Consider the following 21,469-nt stretch of genomic DNA (forward strand, 5'->3'; position numbering starts at 1 on the left):
TCGTAAAAATAGGATTTTATTTTATTGAATTTAAATCGAAAGCCAACACAAATTCAATTTATCTTGAAGGGCTTTTCGTGCACACAGTTTAAATTTCATTGCGTTAAATATTTCTTGTATTTATCACTCTTTCCCCTGCAATTTTCCGCATTTCTTCTCGATTGTTTTCCCCGCTGGAAAGTTAATTGAAATTTTTAAGGCTCGGCCTGGAATTATTTTCGTCGTTGATGTGTTGCAGTTGCAGTTCGAATTGCAGCTGCCGTTGAGCCACTGAACCGCAACGGGTTGCAATTTTGTTTGGTGTTTTTTCGCTTCTTTTGCCCTGTGTTTTTCAACGCTTCATTTGCCTTGAAGAGTCGGAGAGGAGAAATTGGCCAAAATGAAGGGGGCACAGAAAACGAGGATGAGGTGCAGTCGGCAGTCTGCAGCCTGTGAAGTCTGGAAATGTAATTTATACGTATATCGTACGTTATTTCACTTTTTTGTTGTACTTTATTTTACTTTATTCCACATTTCATTTGTTTGAGTGAATTTCGGGGATTGTTTGCCTTCAAGTCCCGACAATTGAGCTCCGGGCTGTATGACAGCTGGCTGACTGACATAATGTCCGATTGCCCGATGCTAATGACGATCATCACCACTGCAATCATCATTATCATCGTGTTCAGCGTTTTCAAGTGTCAAAGACGTCGAGACAGCCAACTGCAACTGGAGAGCTTATTGAAAATTATTGTAATTCGCCCGAGTGGCAGGCCCCAGATTCATGCGATTCATGCATATATATCCCCAGCTCTATCCCCCGAAAAGAAAAAAACATTTTAATTGAATCGATTTCAGCTCTGGCGATGACATAATTCTGTAGAGCCACCCTCAAGTCGAGTCACCTACATCACCCTCTTTTCAGCTCTATAAATCTCCTTAGTTTGGCTCTAGTTTTAATGCGCCATGTTTTCGATTTTCCACTTGACTTTGATTTATGTTACATTTTTCTCTTAATTGTTGGCGGGTTTTCCACGCTAACCAAAATGTGGGGGAATGTCAACATGTGTGAGCGAAATTCAATTAAAATTTTTCCCGACTCGATCACATTTTTTCGTACGCTCGAGGGCTGCAGTCTTTAGTTTTATTTGCGTTAATGAAAATAAATTGCTTAATTTGTTTAGTAGTAATTTTTTGCGCTTGCCTTGCGAGGGGCATGCAAAATAAATTGTAATGTTTTTCGGCTGACACGAGAATCAACAAAAACAACAAGGCCAGTTGATGCATAAACAAAAGTAAATGGGAAAATGTTAATTATGCTTTTGTTAAGGTACTTAAACTGCAGCGCCACTCAGGGTTACTTTTGAGTTTTGGTCATAGGTCCTTGGGAAACGGCTTCTTGGTATGAAAACTTTGTACTAAAGATCGTTGACTGGCTTTAGCTTATGGCCAAATAATCGAACGATATTTCTGAGCTGCTCTGAGCCGGGCCAAATGCTTTTTATGGCCAATTCCCATGCAGCACGACAGGGACAACGTCATTATCCTCGCTCGCCTCATCTGCTTTTATCCAATGTGCGTTGAAATTACCAATTTCTGGCCATAAAATCAAAGAGAGAACAAGTTGGCTATTGTCCCCCACCTCCGAAATGTTTACTTTTTATCCCTCCAACTTGCAACATTTGCTGCTCACTTTGGTGGCAGTCATAACCATTCCTAAGCTGACTTTATGTTGGCCATTACCGAGGAGAGTTTTCTGGGATGCAATCTTTTTGTTCTTCCGATTTAATTTCCTTTTTTCCGTGGTTTGCAATTCCTCCAAGTGTTTAATGCGGTTTTGAAACATTTCTTAAGTTGAAGACTAATAATAGTAAACGTTCTCTGCCAACTAAAAATTTCTGGCTTTTTTGGTGTTGATTTTTTAAGTATTTCGCAAAATGTATGTGCTCCTTTTGGCGGTTTTCGTTATTCGCCTGTCTACAAAGTTACCAATTAGGCGAAAACTTTTTAATAACAGCAGCTGCAGTGGCAGTGGCATCAGCCTGAGCTGAACTCCATTTCCCTGGCCACTTAAACTTCCCTTTTCGCTTTATATCTTTTGCTTTCGTCCAGCCACTGACCTCGTTCAATTGAGTAATTGTTGTTGCTTCTGTTTTATTTTATACTCAATTTTTCCTTTTGTTTTCCTCCGCTTCGTTGAGCAGCTCCAACACCTGTCAGCCTTAGCAAAAAAAAAAAGAAAAAAAGGTAACACAAAAACCGCTAAGAATGCGCTTTGAACCTGAAAAATGGAAGAAGTGGCAGCCGAAAGCCGGAGCAACCAATCAATTTTATGACAAAGCTTCGCCCTTCTCCTTGACTTTGCCCCAGAATTTCAAATTTAAATTTCAAATATTTACAGTTATGGGAAGCGGCAAGAAGGGCGGGGCGAAGAGAAATATCAACTTTTATTGCCCAGGACCCCGGCTATTTATTGTCTGCAGGTTCAGACACCTTACGCCGTATTTACTTTTTATTTTCCTCTGATATTAAATTGTGTCTACAGCGAACTGCCATAAAAATCCCACTTAAAGCCACTGCCCCTCCCCCGCCCTGGAAACTCAGATTTTCCCACGCATATAGAAGGCAGTTTTCCCTCTTCGGATTCGACCTTCGCCTTGAATAAAATATAAATGCGTCAGTCTGCTTTTTCGGGGGGTCAGAAAGTCTGCGTGCCGCACACATTTGCCAAATACCTCCCACAGGAGGCGGAAGGGGGCGTGGCGGGGGAGGAGGACAGGGGGCGGGAGATAGGTGCAAGGACAAGGTCAAAGCACCCGGCAAAGCTTGCGTCCCGAGGGGGAGGTGTTCGGGGGTGTAGGCCTGCGCACGCCCTCAAGTGTGTAGCCACGGTTTATTAACATTCACAAGGAGGCTCTTACACCGAGAGAAAAATATGAAGATCAGTTTGCTTTTATAAGTTTGAACCTCGTTCGGCTGGTTTAGTATTCTATGTTTTACGGATGGCTTTTAGATCCCATAAATATTCCATTTATTCTTTATGTTTACCTCCCACCTATAGAACTCCCTGTTTTTCCCACTGCTGCTTCCTTTTCCCTGAAAATCAGCCTAAGGTTGAGCCTGAAAAGAAAAACCCCTGGAGGAGGAGGCAGTAGGGAACCCGCATTTTGCGCCTACGCAAGGGCAAGTGCAAGGACAACCATTTGTGGGGCCGAGAGGGGGAGGGGAATGGGGGCGATGGCACTTCAATGCCAGGGCCATTGTCACGGCCATGGCCATGAGAGGAAAACCCGAAGCCGGCCGGCTTTTCTCTCGCCGCGAAAAGCTCCCGAGTAGGAGCCTCGATGCCTATGGCGCCTGCGTGGGAACCTCTCTCATTTCGCCATCCCGAAGCCTCGGGTTTAATGTCCTTTGCAGCCGTGTAGAGACAACTGCTGCATGTTTCAGAGGGGTTCCGAGGGTTCCCCGGGCTTTCCCAACTTGGAAAATTGAGAAAGTTCGGCGAGGAAAGCGCCTCCGAAAATCCCCCGTGACTAATGTGGCGACTAATGGCGTGCCGCCTAGCGGGGCGCGTTCGTCCTTTCGGGCCTATCCTTGTCTATTTTTGAAATACTTGGCTTTTTATGGCATACTTTATGGCGTTGGAATTGCTGCGCTTAACATCACCGGCTGACGGGGAACGCGGGGCGCCTGAATTCCCAATGAGTTTCCACTTTCGACTGGGTTTGACCCATGAACATTTTGATGGCGGTGCGGGGAAATATGGAAAATTGTTGTCTAGGAATCTCGGAAACCTTTCGCTTCGAGGAATGTTGAATAGAGATATTTTAAGTGTGTGAAAGAGTTGCAAATTCCGGCTTTTGGATATATCAATGTGTTTATAAATCTAAATTTGGTGTGACAAACCTTCTATATTCTCTTTCTCTGTGAATTAATACCCATTATAAGGGTTCTCTTATTCCTGGGTAGCTATTATTTAAGCTGCAAATCATCGTTCTTCCCGTTTTCCCTTTTGCCTTGATGTACCATATGTTTTGCAAAAAATGAAAAATAAAACTACACACGCGACAATCTATCTGCCTTCCTTTTTTCCCCATTTCTCTGCAGAGTTTGCTCTTTGTCTGCGCTTGTAATGATTAATGTCAAGTTTTTGCTCCTCTTTTTTTCCTCTTGGCTGGTTGGCAATTCTGTGTTTTTTTCGTTTGAGTTTTCATTTTTCAATGCTTGCGCTTTATTTGCTCGCGCTGTCTGCAGTTTAATTTCGCTTAATGAAAAATTGCAAGCAAAAACGGAGTGGGTGACTCATTTAATTGCCTGACATTGGTAAGGAAAGTGAGAGTTATTTGCGGATGGAGTAATGCATATGAATATGTTGTACCCCCGTCGAAAAAGTTTTTGTGACAAGTTTCGCTGATGTTTTTTGTCTGCCGCTTACATTTGCCGATGATTAATGGTTCATGTTCACGTCAGTCCCGGATTGCCATTGCGGTTTTCAAAAACACTTTGGGAAATAAGCGTGAATGATTTTTCACATAAAAAAGAAGAAAAAAACAATGAGTTTTCCCCCCTTCCCCGAAAATTTTAAAATTAATGAGCGCCTGGGAGCAGTTCACATTTTCAGTCTGAATCATTTATTTCGCGGTCACAAAAGTTATTAAAAAAGCATTCTACATGTGAAAAAAAAGTTTTCTTTATAAATTAAATATTCCATTTTGGGGGTGTTTATAATTATTTATGAGGGTTTTTTTTTGGTTGACCATTTAATGATTTTGTCAAACATTTTTGTCATTAATATAAATTGAGGTGAGGATCTGATGACTTTTTGATACCGAACACTGGAAAAAAGGTGGTTGTCGAAAACAATTAATCATTCTGGCCAGTGACCGACGAGCGACCATGTCCAACCCGTGTTGAATCTCTTCCTGGGCCCACTTTTATGCGATTTTAATGACTTCTTCCTCTGGCACGGGGTTTTCACGAGTTTTCCGCTGCTTCCACTCGAGCGACGTCTTCCACTTTGATGCTTTTACAGCTTGTGCCTCTCACCTGAAAGTGCATCCATCATGAATGACTGAATGCTGAATGAATCTGAAGAGATGAGGGAAAAGGTGTTGGATTGTAAAACCAGCAGATTTCTTGTTCTTTGCTCCAATCTCATTCTTCGTATTGATATATTGAAAGCTTCATCGCTTTTATACCCTTTAGTTAAGGAATTTATGATATGCTTATGTTGTTTAAAGCTTACAAATATTGTCAAATTTAAACAAGTTCCAAATGGGATACCCTCACAGCCGACTCAAATAATGCACACTTATTATTGTTGTTCATCTGCTGCTTTTGGTTTGGCTGCTCCTTTTGTGTTTGAATATTTTGTATTTGGAGTGTTTGGTTCGTTGGGTATTTCTGGATGAGAACGGGAATGTGTTTGCCTTTGAGCTTTTATCCTGACATCTGGCAAACAGTTCCCTCCCGATTCCCCCGATCCCCATGTCTTCACTTCAACTCGACAGTCACTTAAATTGCCATTTCAGCAGCTCATTTCTGCGCTTCGGGTTCGTTGTCTCCTGTTCCTCGTTCACACGTGCAAATCAACAAACTGAATGAATTTCGGGAGAAGGAGCAGCTGGAGATTCCTCGGTAGTTCAACTGCCATTCATCATACGCACTGTAGTTCGAGCAAGCATATAAAAATGTTTTCTTTTTTCCCTTTTTTCGGGGTTCCTATTGAAGACTTTGGCTGCCTTGAAAGACAGTCAACGGAAAAGGGAGGGAAGAGTGAACAGGCTGTAACTAAAGGGGGAAAACAAGGGGAATACCAGGTCTGACCACATGCTGTTCTCCATGTTTTTGCCCTTGCCTTTTAGTTGTTATCTGCCACAATTTAGTGGCACTTCCTTGCAACAGCGTCGCCGGTCGCAGAAGTTGTTACAAAAACCGACGCACTGGGCAAAATATGCAGTGAGTTCAAGGGAAGCAGTAAAAATAATAATGTAGGTGTCGTGAAGTGTTTTGATCAATAGTTACTCAAGCTATTTGCGTTTGCAAAACTGTTTTTTTTTCCTGTGTAACTACAACAAGCTCGTCAAGAACAGGCAGCTACAACAAACCGAGTTCATTGCTCGTTAAGTTATTGTCACCTTTATAGCCTCTCGACCCGACTCAAGTGTCTGGGCCATAGACTCGCCAAGTGTCCACCTTTCCCTGCCCATCTCCGCTTTTTGGTTTTGGTTTAGTTTTGTGTGCATAAGAAATTCGCAGAGCGCCACCCACAGGAAAGACCACCCACAAGTCTGACCTTTCGGTGATAAGAGCCCCGCATGAAAACTCGATTTTGAAGTGAGTTCTTGCAGTCGACTTCCGTTGGCGGAGAAGCGTTTATGTGGCACCTGCTGCTGGAGAGGAGCTCCCTGCTAAATACAACTAATCCCCAATGTAAACGAAACTAATTCGATTTGCCCAACTCCACGGACCAACTTTGTTCCCCTAATTACATTTTGTTTACTTTGGCAATTAAACTCGGGGTTTACCTCTTTTTCTTGCATTACTTGTTTTTGGTTTCGCATATGTGAGTGCATTCACACAAAGCCACTCTCCACTGGACTCCCATTTTTATTTAATATGCCGGAGATCAGCTTGCAAATCAATTTCAATTTCGGTTCTAAGGAAAGGGGCTTCAATGTCGTTGACATACGCGAGGGGTTCCCCTCCGATTTATTTTCCCGTCTGCTGGCTCTTTGGTTCGCGCGGCACGTAGAAGCGACTCCACTTGACTTGGCCCCGGAATAGTTCAATAATAAATGCGCTGCTCCTCCGTCAAGGATTATTGTTTCAAGCACTGCTTTCGCCTCTGCAGAGGTGTGGGGATCTTATGGAGTGGGTAAATGTACGAATTGCACCTGTGCCCGGAGTGCGTTTTTCCCTCAAATTAATTAAAGCTCTTCAGTTTGCTTTAAGTCCGCGGAAATGACGAGGCCAAAGAGGGCGACTTCTCAGCGGGCGGGGATCCGACTTCCTTTGGCGTGTTTCCGATTGCTTGTTAGACACACTCCAGAGTGCCAGACATGCATTTTTCTACTTAGTTTGCTGCCACGACCAGAGGATTTTACAGAGGGAGAAAATACAGAGAAATACCCGCGGGGATTCCTTTTAATTTTAATATAATGCAGTTAATTCTTAAATATTTCAAAATATGATATTTACAGATAGTTATAAATCCCTGAATCTCTCTGAGGCACCAAACTATCTTATTACTGAAACCAAACATTTAATATTATTTTTAACTGTGCAAGTTTCTTTTCCAACGAGTTGTGTTCACATGTCTATAGCTATTTTTATGGCAAACTTTTTATTTGCACCTCATAAAATGCGGCAAATGCGCCGTGCTGTATGCAACACAATGCCAAATAAGTTTTCAGCCATATCCTCTGAGCATATACGGGTTTTATGTGAGTTCGTGTGTGGGTATGTGTCTGCCACAAATGTGATATTTATGACGCTCGCCCAGACAAAGAATCCTTACCAGCTGCAGGTGCTCCTCCAGGGAAGAAAAACTGGCATCCAAACGGACCAGAATGGATGGCCAGGCGAGAACATTTATAGCAAAAAAAAAATATAAGTTTATGTTAGTCACGAGCTCGGTCCCATGTCTGCCGAGGAAAGTGCTTGGACAGCCTGGAAAACTTTCACTAAGCTCCGGTTCTTATTCATTTATTTTTCGCCTGACCTTTTGTGGCCTGTGTCTGGACGCAAGTGTAATTAAATTTTAATTTCCCCTCGCCAAAGCAAACAAGCAAATCCCATTTAATTGATATTAATTTCATATGTTTTCTTTCTCTTTGCAGGTGAGTTCAAAATTTGCTTTCTACCGGATGATAATGTGAATCTCGGGTGAGTTGGTCAGCAAATATTACCACCTTTGTGGGGGTTTTCAGGTCTTAATTCAGGGAAATAAAACACCAACCTTCAAGCTCGAATATGAACTTGCTTAATCCCTAACGGAAGCATTTGCTGCTATCAAAATCTGATAAGCTTTATAGTTTAAAGCACGCAAATTATTGCCTGCAAATGCGTTTCCCAAACTTAAGGTATATTTTTATGGTCTTCGTGTAAAATTAGTAGGAGTGTTCCCAAGAGTCAGGCTTGGTTAAGCACACCTTCGGAAGGTCCGCACACGTCGCGGGCATTCAAAACTTTTATGGACCAAATTGTGTCACCCGCTCCCTTGGAACCCCTAGTGGCCGCTATTCTCGCTTTTTTCGATGCGAAATGCAATTTCCTGAGCGCGTAATTTTGGCTTTTTATTTACAACGCATAAATGCGCTTAATAAACACGCTGCACATGGCGAGTGTGGCACGTTGCACACTGTGTTTTGCTGCGCTGAAAGAGTTGTAAAACACGGCGAAATGGCCGAGGCGAAGTTCCGCTGCATTAAGTTGGCCAACTTGTTCGGGGGAATGGCAAAAACTTTATTAGTTGCCAGCCAGCAGTTTCTAGTTGCACTGTACTTTAGCTCGTCGCTCATACGACGTGTTGTCTGTTCTGCGGGCTTTTATACCCTTTCGTTGGGCAATTTGGTTTTTATAAAGGAGGATACATATAAAAACATTAAACATTGGTATATGGTTTTTTTTTATATTTTAGCGTATATATGTTTTAAAGTCATATAGTATAATTAAAGTTATTGTTTTAGTTTTCAAATGAAAGAGTATTCGTTTTTCTAGACCTTCTCCCCGCTTTTCTTCACAAACTTTTTATGCAGCTTCTGTTTTTGCTGCTGGTTTATGTTTGGCAGAGCAAATTTTATTAGCTGCGATGCCCAACAATGGCTGAATTTGTATGCTTTTATTGCCGCTGTTTGTTTGCGCAGTTCGCTGGAGCTGAAAAGGTGAACAAACCACTCCGTTTGACTCCCTTACCTGTCCACATTTCTTTGTCCTTCCGTCCCTTCTAATCCCCTGCTTAATGTCGTTCTCTATTTGCGTCTCGATGCGATTGTTTTCGTCCTTTGGCTTATCTGCGGTGTCGAGTCCTTTATGGAGCTGTCACTTTGATGCCGGCGGCCGAACTACGCACTTTTCTCAAACACCTCCCTCCTTCGGAAGTTGGAATATTCCGTCAATTTACCGAACTGCGCACTCAACAAACCCAGGGAATCCTTTTTCTAACCCGACGACGCAATTTCCAACTGCGCAGGTTCAGCTGGATCAAGGGGTTTCTCTATATATCCACCCTTTCCTATCATTCAAGAAGTCAGGATCTGGTTGGACATAAAAAACCGAACAAACAACTCAAGATCATCATTGAGTGGAACAAAAGGACTTTAACAATAGGAGTTACATAAGTCTTTTCCAGTTTGTCGAACCTTTTGTGGTGATTGTATTGCCAAATCAGTATAACACGATAAGGAAATTTTAAAATTCAGGATTAAGACATCTACGATTTTATTATACAAAATTATACTCGAGAAGATATATATATATAATGCAATAAAAATCTTTAAAAAATGTATTTTCGTGAAATGGTATGGTTACCTCATTTTTCCGGCTTACTTGGTAAAAGGGTTGCAACCCTTGTGGCTGCACATGCAGTTGCATTCGTCCTGTGCGATGATCCTGTCTGCGTCTGCTTTAATTTGTTACGTTCGAATTGCTGGCAACTCGTTTTTAATTGCCGCACGAGTGGCTGTGTGCAAGTGTTGCAAGTAGTTTCCCTAATTGCTGCATATTCCAGACGTCTGCCTCTGCCTCCCGCTTTCGGCGCGCAGTGTATATTTAGAATGCAAATATCGATATGGCCGCCTGTGCACTTTTTTGAGGCTGCCAATTATGGGACTAAGCTGCAGTTTGCAGACCAGACAGACGTCGTTCTGGGATTAGCCGTCTACTACAACAAACCTCATCCTTTGAAGCTTGTTATTATGTTTTTCTCTTTACTGCTACTTCTGCTTCCCTTTACTTTTATTTATTTTCCCTGTTCACTTGCTGGAAACTTCCTTGAAATTATGAATTTAAATTGCAGCTAATAAATCGCCACAAATAATCATATTTTTGCCCATTTTTCTCTTACTTGTGCGGTCTGTTCAGACCGAAAGGAAAAGAAGCCAAGAGCCAGGACATCCTGCAAAAGATTGCAAGTAGTTGATAAAGTGCATTTTGTGCGCTGAGCTCTGATGCAAATGACACGAACGACAACATTTCAACTTGGTCTGCTTCCTTGGGGACTCCCTACCCTTTTTCTCCTTTTTTGCAGTCGAAATAAGTAAAAATGGCCAACCGCTTTTTGGGTCCTCGCCCGCTCCGTTCGCTTGGCTTTATGCAAATGCAAAATGGATTTAAATTGGCCAGACAAAGTCTGCATCGCCCGAAAGCCAAACAAGCAGCAGACTTGCTTTAACATTTTTGGCCATTGAAAATGTAGTTTTTAACTGCGAAGCGCTAAAAATGCAATTAAAAGCGAATTATTTCGCACAGGCGGGAAGTCGCCATTACTCAATCCACTGCCCGCTGCTCACTTATGGCTTAAATAATGCACAAATTACGCTTCGAGCTTAAAGCAAATTTTACCCAATTATGCAGTTTTATTTTTATGTTTCCCAGCTACACAAAAAGGATACAATTTCAATTAATTTTAAGCTCATTTTGCATTTCTGTTTACCTTTTCGGATATGGAAATTTGATTTATCAATGGGCGGATGAGGGGTTAAAGTGAAAGGGTTTTCTGCAGGACTCATAATTTGGGCTTATAGAACATTAGACGGGGATTAAAGGCAGGGGACCGTGAGTTATTTCCACTAGATATTGCAGTCGACTGGAAGAAGAGACAAAAGCTGGAGATGCTTAAGGAAATTATTTTATATCCCTCCTTCCGCCTTTTTATTTTCACTCGGGGAAGTTATTACTACAACAATAAATTCGAATTATATATTTTTAATGTCCTTAACGATGCCTAATCCCTTCGAATAGTCGGTCATTATGAGCGCTTTGGGGGATGGCTTGTACCATTTTCTTTATGTTTTTCACTTCCTCAAGCCGAGTTTTGTGCATCTCAAATTTCAGCAATAAACTTGGTTCGATTATTTATGATATTACCTTTAATTATCCCCTTCTGCCGATTTCTCCACCTCATTTACAATGCACGCCCCCAAAATTGAGTTTACAGATCCCAACTGATCCCATTGCCATTTATACTCGCACCAAAACTGATAACCATTGAGAGTCTGCCGGGGATCGTAATTCAGACTCAAATTATATGGCTGTCGCTACCTGCCCCGAATTCGTTCGGATTGTCGTCTTAAATTTCCACCGATTCGGGGGCTCCTCCGTGAATGAAAAGAGCAAAGACAAAAGCCAAATCCCAATTGTAGTTGGAGCCAAATTTGAATCCGATTCCAAGTTTCAGCTTAAGGCAAGAACACTTCGAAAAAAGCATGTTCTTAAATGTTTTTCTATATATAACTTTGATTATTATACTTTTTGTTTAAAGTTGTTTAATGTATTTTAATTCCAGCTTAAATACTTAACTTTATTTTGGCTGTTAAGCTTAAAAGATTAAAGTTAATTACTGTAAACTAAATCCAACGTTAGTAACTATTCAACTGAATTACCTCTTCTCAATGTTGAGTCGTATTTTAAGATTCCTATGTTCAAATCCTCTTACAGTCATTTAAATTATAATTTCCCTATGATTAATTGGAATTTTCCCAGTGCACTCCGCTCGCCTTCGAAGATAAAATATCTGAACTGGTCGAAGAGGCGGGCTCTTCTGCCTCTGTGTGTCCTACCTGAAGAACTGGAATTCGTGCCGCAGTTGTTTTTCGGATCCCAGTTCGCATTTCCCATTGTTCATTGATCTGTCTGCCACCCCTTCCAGTTTTTGTGAAAAGGGTCGGACTGGGATGCGTTGACAACAGGCATTTCGGCGGCAACCGCAGCGAAGCTGATCAGATTACATAATGTGACATAATTAATTTCGAAATTTATAAGAAATCCGCGCCATCCGATAGAATCAACATAGACGGGCCCTTCTGGGGCGATTAGTTAGTTAGTTTTACGTGCCTTTTAGGGCTCCTAATCGTATTTGGGTCATCGAACACACACGTGTAGGCACGTCGGCTCTTTTCCAGCTAATTTTCTGCTATCTTCAGCGAGAAGATCGCGCTCTTGTATCCGCCAGATACGTTTTACATGCGCTGTAACTCATTTCAGCGTATTTATTCTTTCGTCGTCGTGTTGTATCTGCCAGAATATAAATCAAGCAATTGCCTGGTCACCAGAGACACAACACATATGTCTTGCCCCTCCGAAAGTTGGGGCACCTTAAGGTCGCCCAGCTTCGTCTGGTATCTGTTATAATTTTATTTTATTTATCGCTGAAATTGAATCGTCTGCAGCCACGAAGACAATGAGACATTAACCCAATAAGCGGGTGCAGATGGAAGCGGCGAATATTTCTTTAAAAATATGATTCAGTACCCTGAGGAAACGGAAAGTCTAGCTTCAGGTTTTCTCAAATGTTTAAAGCTTAATCGGAGCTGTTTATTTAATTAAATCAATGTAAAACGTGAGCCAATAAAGATAAAAATACAAATTAGATAAATTATTACAGTCTCCGTAAAAATTTATTGGGACCATAGTTTACCCAGATTTTCCTTAGTTGAGCAATTCTCTGTTCAAAATTGGCTTTTATTTTTCCTTTGTTGGCATGCCAATTTCACATTAGGGAAGTGCATTAAATCCCGAGCAATTCTATCTGAAAAAAGTACGTTTTCAATTGAGATGCAAATGATCAGAGAGCCATGTTATTTGCAGTTGCTTTTTGTGTTTATTGTTTTAACAATTCAATTTGCATAAAAATTCAGACGAAAATAGAGGGAGATTGAGCCAAATTGCGTCATGGCATTGTTTAATTTATTATATGGTATACACCGTGTGGAAATCACTCTCCCTCTCTCGATGAGCTGTACTGTACGACCCAATTTGCAGCGAACCGCAAATTCCTTGGGGGGATTTCGCTGCTATTTCTACTTGTTGATGGCACCCCTCCCCCCAACTCCCCCACCTATGGCTGCTCGGACCGATAAGGTTCAATCAGCTACAACTTGAGCTGCTCAAGGATGCGAGTGCCATAAAATCCCCAACAATATTTACCATAAGTAATAAAAATGCGAGTAAATTGCTTTTTTAAGCTCAAGTAAATCAGAGACTGTGGCCGGACTCCGAGAGTCTGGTCTTGTTTCGTCTGGGGAAAGTGGGGAGACTTCGAGAATACCCTGCAATTAAAATTATACTTCGGCAAGAGGGAGTTATGAGTGGGGTACAATCAATACGTTAAGTCTATCGAAGGGGTTAATAAGAAAATTAAAAAAAAAGTTGATAATATTCTAGAACAAATAACAAACATTATTAACATGTAGGCGAGTGAATCGTAGAACCCAATACACCCGATAAAGACAGCAAATGGAACAGCGAAGCGGCGGCAACAAAGTTTGTGTTCGATAAGGGGGGCAGTTCGCAAACCCTGAAGGTTGTTCGGACTCAAATATATGTGTTTGCCGCTTATTATATGATATGTACAGTGGGGCACATATCACTAGCCGCACATATGTTTGGGCAGTGCGCAGTACTATGTGTAATTTGAAATAGTAGCCATAAATAATCGCGGACGGATGCCATTTGCAATTGTTCATGTGCGGATCGGATCTATGGATACTATATATATATGTGTTATGTTGGACCAGGACGTGACTTATGCGCCTTTAGCTTGTATTTGTGTGTGGGAGATCGAAAACAAAACCATAAACCTTGTCTGGGGCACATAAAACCTCAAGTTTCCCGCCTGCCAGGGGCGTGGGTGTTTTACAGAGCGGGAAGGAGCTGAAAGCGAAACATTCCACTTCGTTTCGGTTTTTATGCAGTTTTTCATGTTCTGCCCCACAGCTGCTTATGCATTTTGTTAAAATAAAGATCATACAATAACAATAATAACGACGACTGCTGGGCTTAAATTTATTCTACCTTGGGAAATGCTCTGTTTTTGCGCATCGCATCTTCCTAGTTTCGCTTAATTGTGTCGTAAAAGTTCTTAGCATAATTGCATAATTGCATAATTAGCATAATTACGTAAATGTGTGTGCCATCGTTAAACAATTGACTGACAGAAAGTGTAGTAGTTTTTGTGCTGCGTTTTTGCATTTCCCGTTCGCTTACAAAAGCGAAGCAACCGACCGAGTTCATCGCTCCAATTCAATGAAATGGACTATGGAGGTTACCTGTGTATATCTCTACACAAATAAACACACGCGAGAATATATATTTTCCGATCTGTGCGATAGTTTCTGCTATTGACTCTTCGCGGATCAGATAGCGAAAACATCATCACCGTCAGCATCCGAAGTGCAGCGTTCACTCAACGGAAAGCGGTGATCGCCGATGCTGATCTTCGCTATCTCAGCAGATCTTGGGACTATAGTGCGGCTGGGATAAATATGGGCTGGTATTAAAAAATAAATAAAAAAAAAACTGGTTGCGTTTTGTTTCTTTGTATAACATTTTTATAGATCTTGAGAATTTTTGAGGGCAGGATATGACACGATATCTTCAATTTTACTTAAATGATTCGGATCTATAACTTAGTTTACATCTAATTTTGGTTATATTTTCATAGTGCTTATATCTTTTCAGAATTCAAACAAATAGTAACATCAAACAATTACTAATCAAGACAAGAAAATCGTTATGATTCAGCATTTCGAATAATTTTATTAATTAAATAATGTCTTAATTATCCAATGATTGGGTGATGACTTCATTACAAGTCACTTAGATGATAATTAATTAAATGGGCAATTCATTAATCAACCTTAGAGGTGTTAACAGTTTAATTCAATGAGGAATTTTGAAGGGGGATGGACTACTCGAATAGGCCGCGGTGTACTTGTTTTCAGCACCTTTATCGAATTCGAATTTACAATTTTTTTGTGTGCCAGATCTTTCTATTCGACTCGGTCTCTTTCTTCAATGAGAAAACGATGCCAAACATCCGTTGTGCGAAATAAAAAAGGAATAAAACCCAGATAAATAGATAAAAACAAAAACAATGCAAATTAATGTGAACACCGGGAGGCAGCATTAAGCATTAAATACATTAAAAGTCAAGCAACTAGCGGCTAATTACAAATTGTACCGGCATGTTGCACATAAAAAACAGCAACAACAATCGGCGAGAAACATCAAAAGCAGCTAACGCAGCAGCAACAACAACGTTCAATGCAATTAGTCAAATTTAGCAACAACAACAACTACAGATGACGAATGCTGCCTTGTTGTTGTTGCATTATTTGATTTGAAAAGTGAACAGCGCTGCCGACTTCTCTGCTGGCATATAAGCAGAGGAGTGAGTGCAATGCACTCAGCCAGCGTGCGAGAGCGAGGTGGGTATAGCGAGCGCCAATAGTGTGCGATGGAGCGGGCGATAGATGGAGCAGATAGTGGGAGAGGTGAGAGCGCCGTCGAAGTAATGTGGGGCTAGCTGGTTTGTAGCTAGCATAGACTCTAGCTACTTTCTTGCGAAACCAACTATTAAATATTTATGGCATATGTTTAACGTTTGTTAGAAATTGATTTAAAATTTCAACACATATTTTTGTAAATTCGTTCGCTTTATATTTCCTTTATCTTCAAAAGTTATCAACAATTTATTTTTAAAGAGCTCTGTTCATCTCCACAAAACTCAACTACTACTGTTGTAATCTATGACACCAGTGGAGAGCAGAGTGTTTGTAGTTGTAAAACAAAAAGCGCTCTCGTCTCTCCCACATTCTGTGATAATGGCAGTGCAAAAAAGAAACACAAACGTAACAACAAAACATTTGACGAGGCGACTGCCCAATAGCAAAAAATGTGCGATAGGTCGGAGTTTTCAGTATGTGCCGCGTATTTTCCGCTGCTTTTTTCCTTTTTTTTCAGCTTTGTGCTTCTTTTTTGCATGTTTCTGCTGTTGCTAATTGTTTGCGCTGACTGCAATTTGCATGTGTCGCGATTCGCGAAGTTTATTGACCGCTCGGCGTGGGCAGCTCAGTGGCAGCGAAGTCAGCAGCAGCGCCGCTGGCAGCACGCCCAACTATTTATAGATAAGAAAATGTGGCAAGCGGAGGCAAAAACAACTGAAAACACACAAAAAATACAAAAAAAAAAAAAACAAAAAATAAATAAAAATGGAGGAAAAACAACTAAAACTAAGCTAGTTGCGCAAGCCACTAAAACACTAAAAGAAATTGCAGTCACTCGAGGAATTCCACTCAAGTAATTCGGGGAAATAAGAAATAGAATTCCTGGGAAATCGTTTGCATTTTGCGTGAATTAAAATTTGTAAATTAAATTTGCACTATAATTCTTAGTAGTCGGTAATCGTCAAAAGCATTAATTTACCGCGAATTTCTCAGATTAACAAAATGGTATGAACATCGTCCATTGGGTTCCAACATATTCGCGGTACTAAACAGACAAGATTATTTAAAAAAATACTTTTAACTAAATATTTATTTGTATTGCCTAGCAACAAGTTAAAGATGATCACATCGCTCAATAAAATAAAAAAGAAGCTGCAGCATAAGATGTTGCTGACCGGATGTTGCACATTGCAGCACTGCTGAACTGCAGCTGTTGCTGCCGCTGGTTGTTGTTTTTGTCGTTGTTGCAATCATAGCGCAAATGAAGCAAATATTTGCTGTTAACAACTTAATGCGCTTGTCGCCGCCACACCGCCACCTACCCCGCCCCCTTTTCCGCTGATTATGCGCCTCAATCAACAGCAGCAACAACAACTGCAACAACAGCAACATCAGCAATGTTGCTGCTGCACTTCATAATTTCTGCTATCTTGAGCTTCGCTTTTTATTTCAGTTTTAATGCAATTAACTTGGCACTTGTCTGACTTTCCGTCTCGTCTGTCTGTCGTATATATTTTTTGTGCCCAGACATCGGTTGACAATATTCCCCCCTTTTTAGCCATGCCGAGTGGGCCGGCTGCTTTATGGCCAGCTAATGCTGTTTTTATCTCTTTTCTTGGCCAAGATTTATTTTATTGTTATTGGAACTTTCAATAAAAGTTGTCCGTTGCCGTGGGTTTACGGGGAAAAGAGATGGAAAACGGTGCCACAGAAAGAGACTGCGAATGGGAATCTGAGCTGCTCCGCCAGCCGAAGCTGTTTGTCTGATTAATTCGCCATTAAACTGTGATTAATGTTGTTTATTCTGCGCCAACTTATTAGCTAAATGTGTTAATTATGAGTGTCGATTGTTCGGATTACAGCATTAGCACTTTTTATTTTCTCTGCGGTTCGCGAGATGTAATAGTTTTCCCCCGTTTATAATTATAGTTTAAAAAGTTCTAGGGAAAAAACAAGAATTCTGATTATATGAATTACTGAATTTAGTTCATATTTTTTCTACTGTACTCATATTGCTATTGGCGCTGTAAAGTCATAATTAACTGACAATTATTATTCATATTTATCGTGTTCGCGATTTTCCCGCCCGCACTCGACACCAATTATCGCCGTCTGAACGATCGATGATCACCCCCGCAATTAAAACACGCACTCTGGCTCGTGAATTCATGAATAAATCAGTCTCATGCTCGAAACCCAGACGCAAATCGTCCTTCACAGTTTGTTGGCAATTTGCATTTGCCATTTTTGTCAGGCGGCGTTGTCGTCGTCGCATTTTCATCACTTTTCACACCAAACATTCAAATGCGAAAATCAATTAAAAATGTTTGCTGCGGGCAATGACGATGGAGGGGGAGTAGTTGCTCTCGAGGTTTTCGTGGTAATGACCCACGAGCGTTGTGTCCATGACAAAAATGCATAAATAACAAAGGCAAACAGCGGCACACAGACGAAACAGAGCGGCGAAAGAGATGGCAACACAAGAGCGAAAAGGACAGACTGAGGCTTAAGCCATAAAGATGAAATCAATAAAGAACAAATTGTCAATTGCCCGAAAGTAATTATATTTGTAAACATATCGAAAAGCTCATTTATGTAAAACAAATTATTTAAATAAATTCAAAAGAAAGATTTGTAGCCTTATTAAATGCTTCTCAGAACACACCGCACTACTACTCGTAATTAATTATTTTAATTAATGCATTCCTGAGCGCAAAGTAATGCACTTGGCAGGGCATTTATCGGCTATTGGCCACAGCCACATCTATTGGCAGCATTGAGTTTTAGTCACGACTTGGGCGACATGTGACACCCACAGCGAATAAAGATCGAAGCAGATCAGAGCGTAGCAAATTGTACTTTTTATGTGTTCTGCTCTATAGCATTTGTTCTTGAAAAGTTGCAAATGTCTGGCGGCGAAATAATTGCCAGGTTCTGGGCACCAAACATGCATGTAGGGGGGCAGAAGGGGGCGTGGCTGTGGCTGCATAATTACAGGCGCTGACAATGGACAAACGACGAGACGGACAACAGACAGCAGACGACAGACAAAGCGGGGCTTGACTGTAATTTGACCTTAATGAGGTTGGCCGCTCAAAATGCATTTTAATTACAAGACACGAAATAAACTCACAGCGGTGTGGGCACAAACAAAAATTTATATAATAAATTTAAAATTATAGTAATAAAACTTAAATTAGTTAAAGGTAGATAGCTTGAATGGGTTAGTTCTTTTTTGCTTAATAACATTTGTTGGTTGAACACATTGTTTTTCTGAGTGATTGTTAAATAGATGATAGGTTGAGTTTATTACCTTTTTGTAATTTGTACCTACTAGACATAAATTTGCATATTTCAGTTGCGTGTTTTTGTGTCCATTTCAATATTGTTTCCTAACATAAAGAACTGGGTCAATGTCGGGGAATCCCCCTCCTCCGAGGCTCTCCCCCAAACTGCTCCCCTTCGCTTCTAATTTAGACATTCGCTGACATTTATGAGGCGGCCATAAAAATGTTTGCCGTGTTTGGCCAGCTGATCGGCGATGTAAGCGCTGAATTTATGGCGCGCACTGTACGGGTCAGCCGGCCTGGCTTACACCACAAAACAATTGGCCACAAAATGTTTGTTTACGACGCTCCGGCTACTTCTTTGGGATCCTAGCCTATAAAAGCGTCGGCTCTTGGCTGTTGGCCATTTGGGTTTGTGGCTATCTTACGCCGGCCATCGGTTCCATGTAGGCTCCGCACATTTGTCAAATTGATTGCGAAATAAATTCGAGTGCTGGATTTCTTCATTAGTCGCCGCCGGCTGCAGTTGACATTGTCCAAAGATGATGCATGTGGCAAGTGGCACACACACGGCGAGCAGAACGGATAATCTGCATAATTTAATGCTGACTTATAGACTTCGTGGATTCTGGAGGGGCGGAGGACACTCGACAATTAATGGGTAAATAAATTTCGTGCCCGTTCTGGCGCTCGGTTCCTTAAAAGGAGATTCGCTTTTGTGGGTTAAGCCTTGAGTGCTGGCCATGACTACCATCTTAAAGATGTAATTCGATAGAACTTTTTGGCTCGAGCATTTTGTTAAAGTTATCTCTTCAACCATTTATTTATGTTTTTTATTGTGGTTTCGAGTTGTTTTTTTTCAATGTTTAATTGTAAAGATTTATCAAGGCTCGGCATTGAATTAATCACTTTATTCTCGTTCTTATCTCGTTGCAGGTATGTACTTTAACAGACTTCCTATATTGCGCTATACCCAATGCAATCGTGAGTATAAAAAGCAGTTGGCAGGCAGGCAGTTGGAGACAAAACGATGAATCAAAACACGCTCGATCGGCTTTTTACCCACACAATCATTCTGGTTCCCATCTGTGGCCAATTTGCATAATAAGCGAACAGCTGTTAATTAATAACGGGCAGCTGCCCGAAAAAGCAGTCGAAGTATAGACCTTCGGCAGCAGATCAAAGACGGCGAAATCGAATCGAAATTATGAGAGATATGTTTTTAGGCCGCTCTTCGTTGCGGTCGGCAGTCATGGGTTAATGCGAGCCAATTCGAGTGGGTGGAGTTGCTCTGTGACGCCGAAGCCCAGGCATTTCCGTCTTAGATGAAGCAGACAGGGGTATTCCTGTGGCAAATCACTTAGGCTCTACAGACAAGCCACGCCCCCCGCCCCGGCAACAGTTTACAGGCTGTAAATTTGGCCAAGAGAGGGGGCGACCGGGTAAACTGGCAATTTTCAAATTTGCGATCATCGACAAGCGCCACCAACGCGCGACGTCAACTACACACTGAAAAATATATTTTTGTTTTTTGAGTAATAGCTAAATAGAAATAGTTAATCGGTTAATTTTTGAAGTATTAAAGAGAAGCATTTAATAAACTAATTGCCAATTATAATCAGACATAGCCGACGAACATTGTATTTCATAATTGGCTATTAAGTTTTTCAGGGAACTGCTATTTTTATTAGCCGTGCATCATCGGCAGTGATTCGCGGGTTGCAAGTTGCCGGTGTGCTGCCGCCAAAAGCGGCAAATGGCAAAATGTTTTGCAATTTTCGCTGCATTTGCAGACAATAAATTGTTGGGCATTTAATTTGGCCATCGCACAAGGTGGAGTTTTTGGGGGCCACAAGGGGCGGTGGGGTGATTGTGGGCGGAGGGGCGGCCGGGGAAGGGGAGTGGGAGTGCCCCGAGCCATAAGCCATGTGCAACATCGGCTATCTCCCTCTGTTTGCGCCGAGTAAATTGATTTGTTGCGGCTCTAAAGGCACGCAGTCAATCAAGCGCGAGTGCCACAATCTCTCTGAAAAATCTCAAAGCCCCAACTCCCCCGATTTCGCCTCCGAAAAAGGGGGCCTCCAAAGAGGGGCAAGATGCCACCGGCGCGATAAGAAAATGTTGAGCAACATTGTTGCCAATCGACAAGAAATTGCACTTAAAATTCGCGCGAAAAACTAAATAGAAATAAAACGCTTGCTCAGCGCTTTTTTTGATCCGCTGCCTCGAAAATGGCTAAAAATGTCGAGTGCTGAATGCCAAAGTGAGCTGCTTAGTTTAGTGAATTCTTGCCGCAGAGATTAGGCGGTACATGTCTTGATTCATGGGGTTTGAATGCTATATAAATGCGATAGCAGACATTAAACTAATGTTGTTCAAAGTTGTGAAGAGGGAATTAATTCCATTTAAAAGTAAATATTTTGATGGTATATAAAAAATATATATTTTTTTTTCTGCAACATATATTGTCTTGTAGAAATCATATCACTCTCCTCACTTTTTGTAAAACCCTAAAATATAATACATTTTTGCTTCCGCCACTGGTGAGCCCGAATACCTTAACCCACTCAATACTTTAGTTTTGGTCGGTTTCGTTCCAAAGGAGCATTTGTCACAGTTATTACGCACAGTTGGCGGACGGAGTAAGTTGGCCTGCAGCCACACGGCTCTTCCTGCTCTTAAACCCCCGCAGCCCCATTAACCCGCTGGGGCCACCGAGTTTTTGGCATCGTGCGGTGTCATAATCGCCCAGAGTCG

At 41.4% G+C, this 21,469-nt stretch overlaps 1 protein-coding gene across 2 annotated transcripts in view; it reads left to right on the forward strand.

The window, feature by feature from the left end:
* The window catches only part of LOC108099380 (headcase protein), an 81,077-nt gene that overhangs the window by 36,548 nt on the left and 23,060 nt on the right, over positions 1-21,469 (forward strand). The window contains exon 3 of one of the 2 annotated variants that reach the window (XM_043209145.1): positions 19,649-20,566. The exons of the other annotated variant lie outside the window; for it this stretch is intronic. Coding sequence (XP_043065080.1) covers positions 19,649-19,876 — 228 coding nt within the window. The 3' untranslated portion in view covers positions 19,877-20,566. Of the gene's footprint in view, positions 1-19,648; positions 20,567-21,469 lie in introns of those variants that run through there. 2 annotated transcript variants of the gene reach the window in all.

This window comes from Drosophila ficusphila, unplaced genomic scaffold (assembly GCF_018152265.1).
Source record: "Drosophila ficusphila isolate 14025-0441.05 unplaced genomic scaffold, ASM1815226v1 contig_791, whole genome shotgun sequence".
In the NCBI taxonomy this organism is placed as follows: domain Eukaryota; kingdom Metazoa; phylum Arthropoda; class Insecta; order Diptera; family Drosophilidae; genus Drosophila; species Drosophila ficusphila.